Raw genomic sequence first — 11,336 nt, 5'->3', positions numbered from 1 at the left:
CCGCTGAGTCACTGTCCTCAGCTCGATCGGCCGTCCGCAATTCCCATGGCCGAGGTTATACTAGTAGCTTCCCTCCTGAGTCACGGTCATGTACATACATACTATGTAAAAATGCCCGAGCACGCAAGGGATGGGCTGCCCGCCAGCACTGGACTCTCGCACCGTCGTCCCCGTTCATGAAATGCTATGCACAGTCCACTCCCGTTTTTTATCATGCTCCGAGATCCAGCCGCCTGGGCCCTGTGGAGGGCTGAACTAACCCTGCCAGTATTATGAAAAAATTACTCGAAAAGTCGATTGAGACAGCTGGCGAAAAATATATCTATATCTATAAATAAAAATAATCGGAATCACCGCGCTCACGCGTCGAAGAGAAGAAGTCCCTTCGACTTCTTTTCCTGCACATCATTTTTTTTTTTTTCCTGCATCATAATAGTAATATTAATACTACTAACACTAAATAAATGCCAGGAATTCAAACTTCCTCGTCCGAGATTTTCATCTTCTGTGCCTAGATTTCGGAGGGAACACGGTGAAGGATTTACCGGTCCAGCCGGTTCCGTCTCAAAAACGGGGGGCAATGAGTCACCAGGACCCGCCGCTTGGTATTCTTGGTATTCTTGGTATTCTTAGTACTCTTTGGGAGCGGGATCATGATCATGATCATGATCACGACTGTCGTTCTTCTGTGATAAACTGTGGGTTGGACTGCAGTTGTGCATGAGGTGCGATGGGAGCTGCTTTGGTGGCCTTGGCTCCGGGTGTGGGGTTGATTGGAGTGGTGTGGACTGGACATACGCTGAGGAGAGGCGACAGCTGTGAAGAATCTGCGAGGTAGCTCAAAGAACAGAGAGAGGGAGGAGGGAGGGAGGAGGGAGGCAGAGAGAGGGAACTATCGAGCTATACAAGAGCTGGCAACCTACGCGAGCCCGACGAAAACACAGAACAAGAAACACGCAATTAATCAGAGCTACCCTCCTGCCTGCTCAATAGTGGTTCTTCGCAGTAATCCACATAGATGAACATTATATAATATAACTCACCCACTCACTCACTCGTCCCCCACCTTTCTATCCCAACCGAGAAACTTGGCGGGGAATCCACCAAAGTTCAAGAACAAGAACAAAAGCGCGCCGTGTTAAACAAACAAACCATTCCTTCGCTGGAAAGAACTGGGTTTGCTCCGTTTGGTTTTGCGTGCGATGCAGACTATCATCCCAGCCCCGACTTCTGGAAACGTAATACTGAGTAGTGCGCTGTCACGCATCAATCCGTTGGATGCTAGCGTTTGCGTGGGATATTCTTCTGAAACAGGCGTGTTAGGCAGGTCTCGATAGGAAGCGGCAGTGCGCTTCTTGCTGGGCTAGAGATGCACCCCTGTTGAGATCTTGAAGCTCGAAAAAATTGTGCACTTTATGTATGTACGGAGTGCAGTACATGTCCGTCCTTGTCGCAGGCCGGATTGATTTGCGGTTTGATGATTTCATGGGTGGGAAATCAATGTTTGAAAAATGCGCCCGTAGTTCGGCCGTGCCATCCATTCATTCATTCATTCATTCATTGCACATTTTCTTCCCCCTCCGCGATGCCTCGGATGATAACTAGGGGATAGCCGTGTATTCATCCTTGGGCAGATTAAAAGATCCCTGCAGGGTCCCTGGCTAGGCAGTTTCCCTTTTGTTTTTTTTTTTTTTTTTTTTTTTTTTTTTTTTTTTTTTTTAACAACTAACGCTATTATCCTTTTAAGGGACCAGGATTTGTTTTATATCATTGATGCCTTCATCGCCCATTGATCTATCTTATTGGGCATGGCTTTTCGAGGAAATTGAATATATATATATATATATAAAATTTATATAGAAAACTTGACCCATGGAGGGAAGATGCGATGTATCAATCGAACGAGAATCGGACGAGAGATATGCCCGTTTGGATTCGTGCTGGCGGCGCAGGAGAGATGCTAAGGAGTGTTGGTTTTAGATTCCCTTCTCCGAGGCCCCTGGATATGGGAGCGGACGGCGGAAAAATCCAAGCTGATACCATCCAGAGAGGCGTATATTTGCTCCTGTTTGAGCTCTGCAGTTCCATTTTTATTATTGCTTGTTCTGGCGCTTTGGATTTGGAATGTACAGTACTTGTATCAGAATGATGGGGCGGCTGCGGCTCTCATACTCAGGGGCATACCTAGGTATTATTTTCTGAGATCAGGGGTTGAAGTAAATAACTGTGCCAAGCGCTACTCACTACCATTAGTGGTGAGTAGCGCTTGGCACCAGTAGTTAGCTAATCGCAAATGCAATTTTTCCCCCTTCTGTCGCTACGCTACGGTCCCTGCTCCAGAGAAAATTTCTCCCCTTTCTTATGCCCAGTTTCTGCTGTTCGTTCAGCATGAAAAGAATATAAAATAAAATAACATGGCAATGACATAAAATAAATAAGAAGAAAGAAAAACTAAACAAACGGTCATCCGCCCAGCCACTTCTCATGCCCCGGACGTTCCAGGTCTTGTATTATTCGGTTTGCGCATGGAGTCGAAAGCATATGTGGCATCCGAATCCCGCGGATGATAACCGTTGACATAAAAGAGAAGTCCTCGCTCTCCCCAAAAACTAACTTTGGACGCCAAATGGGGATCTCTGTCTCGAACTTTCAATAGGCGCCTAGTTTTTGATGCTGTGGTTTTCGGCGGGGAGAGTAATGTAACTTGTCGCAGCCAAAGTGAACCAATTGTCAATCTTCCCAACCACTCCCTCTCCTCTGAGAGTCACTTCAATCTCGCGGAGATCAGTGTCTTCCAATTTTCTGGGCCCCAGGACACGAGGAATCGTACAACTGCTAGTCGCATCTATTATGGCGAATGCCAGCAGCCTGAAAGGATCCACGTACACGGGAGTTCTGTCGGATGTCGTGTCGCGCTGATATCCAGGAGATATAAATCCGTCGACGTTACTGTAAACAATCCATCTGGCTGTAGTGAATACTTCTCAAAAACTATCAAAATCATGCTTGGCGTCAATGATGCCTTGCTTTCTCTTTTCTAACGCAAAGCCTGTCACGTTGGGTTGTTTCCTTAAACTCCAGGGCCCCGCATACATCCGAAATTTCTATTTTCTTGGGATATATGGCCATCAGCGCCATTGACCAGAATGATGTGGGTTGATGGGGATGAAGGTATGAAGGTGAAAGGTCCTGCGATACGTAGGCTAGAAACTCGTAGTCCATGTCGGATATAAAGTGGAACTGTGGATAACGACTCCTATTGTTAACCTTTTCGGGCAAGGTTGACCCGACAGAGCTGTCGCCCGGGTTCGGATATCATACGAGATCAGCTCGGGTTTGGGAAACATTGTGATATAATAGACCCGTTCTCTTCCAATGTGTAGCGGTTGCAGCTCGGGTAGTCCATCTGCTGTACGATCATGGCGCAATAACAGCTTCGTACCCTCAAGAGAGAAGACCATATCGCTATTGCCTATTATTAATATGGGTGTACGACCTAATAGATGTGGGTTAAGTGGCTTCACAGGCAAAGACTTACTGAGAAAACTCAATTCTTCTTGAGAACCATATTTCAATACCGACTCAAACAAATAGGTATCCCCCAGCATTCACATCAATGAAATGTGGAACGTAAGGGGCGTATATGCGAGAGGGATGAAGGGGTCGTGGACCAGAGCGACCCACCGAGTAACAACCAGTGATAAAGGACTTCTGAGCAAATAAATAGAGCCAGAGAGAGGCGGAAGGATAGTTGATCAGCGACATGGGTTTGATCTTTGAGGCCAACATGAAGAAGAGTGAAGGCGATCTAGACGGAGCACAACGGAAGGCGAGGAGTGCAAGACGCACAAAGTGACAACAACCCAGAAACCCCACGGAAAACCGGAGTGTGAATGTCAAGACCAGAAGGTTGTGTCTTTCCAATGTGCATATGCATCCCTGGGCGCGTGCTTCTAATGGCAAGGGTAGGCCCAACATAACAACTTGAGCAGGGAGACAGCAATGTGACGAATATTGATATGAAAAATAATATGAAAACAAATCTTCATGGCGAGTAATAACGCTAGCTAGCTCCAGACAGAGCATGAAGGGTGTAGAAAAGAAGGTAGGCGTCGGCAGCTAACACCTCCGCCTCGTTAACTACAGTCACTTGGTCATCGTTGAACAGGTACCACTGCTCGCCCTGTCGACAATAAACATAATAATGTCCAGCGTCGAGCTTGCCCTTGTGGACAACAGCACTGGAAAGATCGTACAAAAAATTTGAATGGCCCCCTTCGTTCTTGCAGTGTGCACGGGTGGTATATGGGAGCATGTTGATAGAGAGCGGGAAGTCAATTTTTCCTTCGACTTTTTCCGACACGGAAAGAGTATGCTCGAATCGCTGTCGAAAATTTTGCGTCAGAATGGCGGCTACAGACATAGTATTGAAGCGAGCCGGTTCTACGCAGGAGCAGAGGGGAACACTAACCTTCAGCTGCATACACAATATCACAGGCAGTTTTCTGATTCGAAGTTGCTTGGTAGCTTTCTGCTGAGTGCTTCCGCAGCCGCTACAGTTGTACGCATCCGCCATGAGCTTCTCCGGCGAGGTAAAGCTCTGCAAGCAGCCGTCAAGCGTCGGGGTCGCGGTTGATTCACCACCGCCAAGCGCTCGCTTTTTCTTCTGGACTTGAACGTCCAAACTGAGGTCTATCATCTGATCCTCCGTCTGTGTGACATTCCCGCACTTGTCACAAGTTACGCTGCTTCGCAGCTTTCCGTAAAAAGCGTTATGGAAAAAGCAGTGGCATGTTTTGTTATGGTTCTCAACGTGGTCATGAGCCCCTGCGTGTAACTTGTCTACCAAAAACTGATAGAATTCATGCGCATCCTGCTGTTGATAACCAGATAGCATCTATTTGTGGTGATGATGACGTGGTAAGTTTCAAAATATTCAAATCTGGCAATAGGCCATTCGGGAGCAAACTTACCGGACTGGATCTCCATGAGGCTAATAGTAAATTAAGCGCGCCAAAGCCTTCCGTCTTGTCGTCGTTATTAAATTCGGCAAAGGCTTCGGAAACAGCACAGCTAATGCAGTTCTGGATTGTGCAATCGTACGTATGATGGTTATTTCCGAGAAAGTATGTGGTCAGAAGGGGGTCATGAAGCAATGTTTGTAGTATGACATTCATATAGCAGGTTTGGCCTAGGTTAAACAAACCCCTAACGCCTTCCTTCCCACAGACTCTCTTGTTCGCATTAGCAATGACATAGGCTTGATCGTCATCGTTCCCAGAATCAAGTTTACGTTTTTTAAGTACTATTTTAAATATGTTAGAGGCATGCCCATTGATCTTGGAATGTTTGTATGGAAACGAACCTGAAGGGTCGAAGAGGAAGCTCTCTAGCTCCGCGTCGTAAACGTAATCATCGCATCCTAAGCAGAATATGGTGCCGGTTCGGGAATCCGTGACTTAGTTGCTAAATATTAGCAATTGGTTGAGAAGTTGGTGAAGAGATAAAAATCAACATGGACCCTTACAAAATTTGTGGCCTGAGTTCTGGAAATGGGTATACCGGCTCACCAATGTGCAGACCGTAGAGCACTCTAGACAGGGATAGAAGGGCTTCAATGACTTTATTTCCGCAGGCTTGGGAGGCGCTCCCTGATGTGCCTGGAGGAGAGCATGATGGAACTGGCTAGCAGTTTTCTCGTCTTTTTCTAGAACGTCCCTGAGATGCTCTGAATGACATTTTAGTATCCGATTTTTTGATTGACCTATCGCTGGGAATTGTCCATACCACATCCAAATTCGGCATCTGACATGATGATAGTTTCTTTCCTTCCAGCAGGTATCGTTCGGGACCGATTGATAAAATGCGATATGGATTTCCACAAGGTGGACAAAGTGTCACTGAAGCACTTGATGGAAACCTGCAGGTGGAATCTCAGGATAGCCGAAAGACCTTCGAGTGGAGTGTGACGCTATAATTTCGTTTAATTCCCCGAGGAGGAGTGATTTGCGGCGGCGATATTCTACTGGGTTAGTTACTGTTGGACCTATCCAGACGAAAGTTTTCTTTAGGACAGCCCGTCACGGAGGCCGGCTGCTGCTGGTGGCGAAGAGAGAGTTGAGCCAGAAGTGGAAGAGCGCGAGTAGCCAGGCGCTTCTCTCCTAGTAACTTTTCAAGAGAGGCGTGAAGCTACCTGCGGAGTCCGAGATAGCTTCTCTCGAAGCGGAGCAATAAATATTTTAGCTAGATCTTCAACCCATTCAATAGCCGATCTGGGAGAATAAAAGCTTTCGAGCTTCCCTCAAGCGTCCCGAGAGGTACTAAATAGTATTGATCCTGCGGGACGAAACGGGCGTCTGGATAATAGTCGAAAACTTGACGTAAATCGCAGCACAAAATCACCCCTCTTTCTGTGCCTATGGGTAACTTTGGGGTTGATTCCCGATTTTTTTGGACTTCTGGCCGCAACCTCAGTACATATGGCCGTGAAGAGGTAACGGCATGGAAAGAGAACCGCGGGAAGAAGACAACAAGAAAAGGCTAGATGAATAAAATAACACGATGCAGGATGTAATATACAGCGATCGTCTGTTGCGTAAAATGGAGAAGTTGTTACTGGCTTTACTGATACTAGTAGTTAACTATTCTGCCGAGCGGAACCTTGGACAATCGCCGGACTTTGCCCAATCGATCATGATTAGATGGTTTCAGTCTCTTACCAGCTTGGAGTGCAATATTTTGCCTCAATTCATGTAGGACTTCTAATATCTTTATTATTTCTATTTGAGCAGCGGTGTCATACTATTTATCGGCGCGCGCTAAATACTTCACATCCAATATAAACTTTGGTACCTGCAGAGCGCCCGATTTTAATTGCGTCAGATGGCTACTTCTAAGCGTAGCCAAACCTACGAATCCACCTCTCAGGGGACATGGAATGGAAAATTCAGAAAAAGGAAACCGGAAACAACGACGGCATCTATTGCACCCTGAGAACTCGTGGGTGGAAGGGCCTATTCATAGACAAGATTCTATGAACCCATTCGCCCTAAATTGCCAAAGGAGCGTTTCCAACAGGGAGAGTAGCTAACCAAGCAGCTTTTGGCTTGGATTAGTTATGTCGCTAACGTGAGTATATTGCAGCGGTGAACCTTTGGGCTTGGTAAATTTTCAACCTCTTCCGCTGCTAGGCAACGCACGCCAGGAACGTAGCCTTCCCTCCAATCAATCTGCAAGTACTAGATTGCGATAGAATAGACAGCCTAGGCCGCTTATTGGCTTTCGTAATCGGGAGTGTTAGAGCTTGCTTGCTAGGACGAAGAACGGAGGATTCGGTTACAAGGGCGAAGTTCTTAGGTATATCAATGAATTGTCAGGTATCCTTGGTCAGCTACCGAATTCCACGAGCTCTGGGTCTTGCAAGCCCGCTGGTACGACCGCGCGTGGACCCTCGAGTCGAATAGCGGCCTCCGACTGAAGCACGGCTGGATTGTCTAGAATCGCGAGTTGAGGAAGCGGGAACTGTGCTTTTTGAGCTCGATTTGGCTGATACAGGAGGATTATCGACAAAGGAGGTATCAGAAGTCCTAAGTTGAATTGGGTAAGCCAATTGTTGTTAATCATGCAGCAGGCTGAGTGCCTTACATGAAAGTCGTTTCACCGTCATGTTCTGATGTTGTCAATGGTTCGTTCGCGGTTATTGGATCTAGTCACAAGAATATCAGCGCCGCTAAAATTGCTTTCGTGGTCCATTCCGACTATATCCGGTGTCGGATTACCTTCTGCTTGCTTCGCTCTCTTGAAGGAATCTGGAATGGGCGCCTAGAGCAAAGCATAAGTCAATGTCTATCTCTACAAGAGAAATTAACCTGGAAAGTGAAAATGATACCGAACAAGGAAAAGCTAGAATAATACCTCGGGGAAGTCAACACAAAAAGCGTTCATATTTAATCCATATAAGAAGCTAGCGAAGCTCTCATTAAACCGCGACAAGCTCTCATGCATTAGCTGGAGATGCATAAAATTGGCTTCGAGATCTGCCATTGAATCCGCTAACTCCGCAAACTGGGGTTCCAGCGCATTGACGGCTGGTTGGAAGACACCATCCTGATTCAAACTTCCTCCGAAAGCGTAGGAATCTCGAATCGATGTCCGTGAACCAGGCCGAAGCGGGGTTGTAGGTCGGGATGAAGGACGCGGACGGGAGGTTGATCGGCGTACCCCGCCTGAGTCCATGACCAGGAAGTAAAATGGGCAAGCGGGTGAAGGAGGTTAGGGTGCAGATGCATACGCGCACACGGGCTAGGATAGAGCTTGCTGCAAGTTGATTGTTGAACGATTGTATTGACACAAAATTGTGTAAACGCGTGCAAATGTATGACATAAGCACAAGCCAATCGATCTAAGCTTGGTTGATAACGAAGACTTATCAATCAACCACCAACCTGTTGAAATTCTCTATTGCCTGCAGCACATTCTCTTCTGGGGCCCCCCTGCCTCACATCCTGCTAAGCCTCTAGCGGGAATCTTGTATCCGGAGCTACCGAAGGACTGCACTCAGGGGACGAGCCTGTGGCAGGTTCCTCGCAAACACATCAAAGACTCAGCCTCTCTTTTGCGTAGTACTTACTGTCTCTTGCTAAGCTATCCGCTATATACAACTAGGATATATATGTGGGCTGCGTTCCACCGCCGCGTCTCGCCCTCGTCCCTTCACTTTGCCTCTGTACGGTTGACCAAACAACGCACGCATTCTGGCCTTCGAGGGTGGCCGTCACGACGGGACTTGGCCCCTACCAAACATAACCGTTCTAGATTCCCTGGGCGATATAGTCCTTCGTGTACAAGATACGCTTCGTCGTTCTGGACATTCGCTGTTGCTGCTGCTATTGTATTTGGCGGTTTAGGGTTGCGACATATTTATTGGGCGCCGGATAAATCTAGCATCGTTACTAGGATTCTTTTCGAGGACGAAGAAGCAGCAGGAACAGAAAAAGACGAAATGTCGACAGATCCGGCGCTTAGCGGGCGCGTTGGTCACCTTACATACCAGGAGGAAACGAAACTTAGGGAGTTTTGGGCGGTCCTTTTCAAGATATTCAAAATCAGCCAGGCTGAGAGCGTCGGAGTCGAGTGGGCGGATAGTTTATTACCTCTCCAAAAAACCCAAAGCACAACTGCGAACACGACGGACACCTCCTCCGTGACCTCGAAGAAGAAGACAGTCACAAAGAAACGGTTTGGCTTCTTCGGTAGATCTAATGAGACTGTGGAGGAGAAGGAAGAAATTTCGACCACCAGTGGTCAAACTGTGGCTAGCCAGTTCAAGATGGCGGACGATGACGATAAATATGGGCTGAACAAGGAATTCTTGACTGCTTTAGCCAGTCAATCACCCGAGGAGCTACGGATGACCTTCTGGAACGCGATTAAGCAAGATAACCCGGACGCTTTCTTGCTTCGATTCCTCCGGGCAAGGAAGTGGGATGTCCAGAAAGCCCTGGTGATGTTGATATCTACTCTTAGATGGAGATCCCAGGAGTGGAAGGTGGACGATGAGATCGTGTTTAAAGGCGAGGCTGCATTCCATGAGAACAGCAAGAGTGACGACCCCATCAAGAAAAAGGAGGGCGAGGATATGCTTCATATGATTGGAATTGGCGAGGCATATTGCCGTGGCAAGGATAAGCTCGGCAGACCGATTTGCTATACCAATGTCCGGCCTTCATCGTATTGGTGCGTATTGCCAATCTGCTATTGAGAAAAACATCATTTTTCAAATCGAGACCTGTCGCCTGATGTTGGACTCGAGAATAAACACGGCTGTGAGTTATTGATGTCACTGTGATGCCTTTCGTCAATCGACATCGGATGCTAATTAAATTCCAGGTTATTGTCTTCGATATGACCGACTTTGGACTGGCAAATATGGTGAGTCTCCCCCCCCTCCATCGTGGATCGCCGGTTATTCATAATCTTACGCGATTTCGTAGGACTATATACCCGTTAAATTCATCATCAAATGCTTCGAAGCCAACTATCCTGAAAGCCTCGGTGCGATTCTCGTCCATAAAGCACCCTGGATATTTTCCAGTAAGTTCATATCGCTCAACTCAGCGTTGTTCGAGCACTGTCTCTAACACATTCCGTAGGCTTCTGGGCAATCATCAAGGGCTGGCTGGATCCTGTAGTCGCTTCGAAAGTCCACTTCACATCGAACTACCAAGAACTAGAAAAATTTATTGCCAAGGAAGCCATTCCCCGAGGCCTTGGGGGTAGTGATGACTACGAGTACAAGTACATAGAGCCCAAGGCTGGCGAAAATGACCAGATGAAAGACACCGCTAAAGCTGCCGCACTCAAAGATGAACGAGCTAAGATCGTTGATGAGTTTCAAAAGGCGACGCTAGACTGGATAAACATTTCTTCCAACGCCGCAGATAAGGCTGAAGATATTAAAAAGAAGAGGCAAGATATCGCCTCACGACTGAGTGATTTCTACTGGAAGCTTGATCCATATATCCGAGCGCGCTCCGTCTACGATCGTATAAAGGACGCCGAAAATGCAGCCACTGCTGTTACAGCAACGAAAACAGAGGCTTCTCCTGTGAAGGCGCAGGAGCAGACCACAGTGTCAGAAAAGTCTGTAACAGATACGCTCGGGCCTCAAAGCCACGTTGTGGAGACACCGGTTGTGGCTGCGGCTGCGGCTAACTAGATTCCTTTTTGTTCAGCTCCAGTTCTTAAAGGCCCTCCACGTTATGTCTTACCTCCTTCGTTTATTTTATTTTGTAATTTTTTAATTTAATTTAAAATTTTTTTTCCTTTTTCTCAATTGTGTCGGGATCTCGGATGATTCTTTTACTTTCTCGTTTACATCTGCTTTCGCTTTGTGATGTTCAGTTGTCATTGGAGGAGTCGTATCTTTTGTTTCTCCCTTTATGGTCAACCTTTTTCCCTTTCTATTCCCCTCCACCTGCATATATATATTTTTTCTTCTCTTTCTCTTTTTCATGTTAGATATAAAATACATGCAAAGTGCGTGAGCTTCACAACCACAATGAGATAATGACCAAGAAAATTAAATAGAGAACAAAGGAGTTAATTAATTCAATATATATGTTTCATTCAGCTGATTTTTAAGTTGTTGTAAGCGAGCATGCGGACCACAATCGAATTACACATGCCGAGGCAAGCGACGACAGAGATTATGAGCAACTGGCCGTATCTAGAGGTAACAGTTCAAGGTGTGGATTTCCGTCATGGATTTCCCTCCGGCGGAGTGCAAAAGGAGAGGCGAAACGGGCGTAGATCGACGCGGGTGTGGTGGGTGGATT

At 46.8% G+C, this 11,336-nt stretch overlaps 4 protein-coding genes across 4 annotated transcripts; 2 read left to right on the top strand and 2 right to left on the bottom strand.

Moving 5' to 3' along the window:
* Positions 1 to 4,063: 4,063 nt before the first annotated feature.
* HCAG_05242 (conserved hypothetical protein) lies at positions 4,064 to 5,812 on the bottom strand (the record flags this gene model as incomplete). Its single annotated transcript, XM_001539725.1, has 7 exons — positions 4,064 to 4,413; positions 4,472 to 4,477; positions 4,558 to 4,852; positions 4,974 to 5,305; positions 5,366 to 5,458; positions 5,528 to 5,728; positions 5,788 to 5,812. 7 exons carry the CDS (start codon positions 5,810 to 5,812, stop codon positions 4,064 to 4,066), a joined length of 1,302 nt encoding a protein of 433 aa, XP_001539775.1.
* Positions 5,813 to 6,418: 606 nt separating this feature from the next.
* Positions 6,419 to 6,544, top strand: HCAG_05241 (predicted protein; the record flags this gene model as incomplete). Its single annotated transcript, XM_001539724.1, has 1 exon — positions 6,419 to 6,544. One exon carries the CDS (start codon positions 6,419 to 6,421, stop codon positions 6,542 to 6,544), a length of 126 nt encoding a protein of 41 aa, XP_001539774.1.
* Positions 6,545 to 7,386: 842 nt separating this feature from the next.
* On the bottom strand, positions 7,387 to 8,235 carry HCAG_05240 (predicted protein; the record flags this gene model as incomplete). The annotated part of the gene is made up of 3 exons (XM_001539723.1): positions 7,387 to 7,586; positions 7,779 to 7,821; positions 7,915 to 8,235. 3 exons carry the CDS (start codon positions 8,233 to 8,235, stop codon positions 7,387 to 7,389), a joined length of 564 nt encoding a protein of 187 aa, XP_001539773.1.
* A 766-nt stretch (positions 8,236 to 9,001) lies between these two features.
* On the top strand, positions 9,002 to 10,717 carry HCAG_05239 (conserved hypothetical protein; the record flags this gene model as incomplete). Its single annotated transcript, XM_001539722.1, has 4 exons — positions 9,002 to 9,715; positions 9,889 to 9,930; positions 9,993 to 10,092; positions 10,152 to 10,717. The coding sequence occupies 4 exons, from the start codon at positions 9,002 to 9,004 to the stop codon at positions 10,715 to 10,717; spliced, it is 1,422 nt and encodes a 473-aa protein (XP_001539772.1).
* Between the last annotated feature and the right edge of the window lie 619 nt (positions 10,718 to 11,336).

The sequence above is a fragment of the Histoplasma capsulatum genome, genomic scaffold, assembly GCF_000149585.1.
Source record: "Histoplasma capsulatum NAm1 scaffold_5 genomic scaffold, whole genome shotgun sequence".
NCBI classification, from domain to species: domain Eukaryota; kingdom Fungi; phylum Ascomycota; class Eurotiomycetes; order Onygenales; family Ajellomycetaceae; genus Histoplasma; species Histoplasma mississippiense.
The sequence above is the reverse complement of the archived record's forward strand: the minus strand, read 5'-3'. Positions and strand labels throughout refer to the sequence as shown.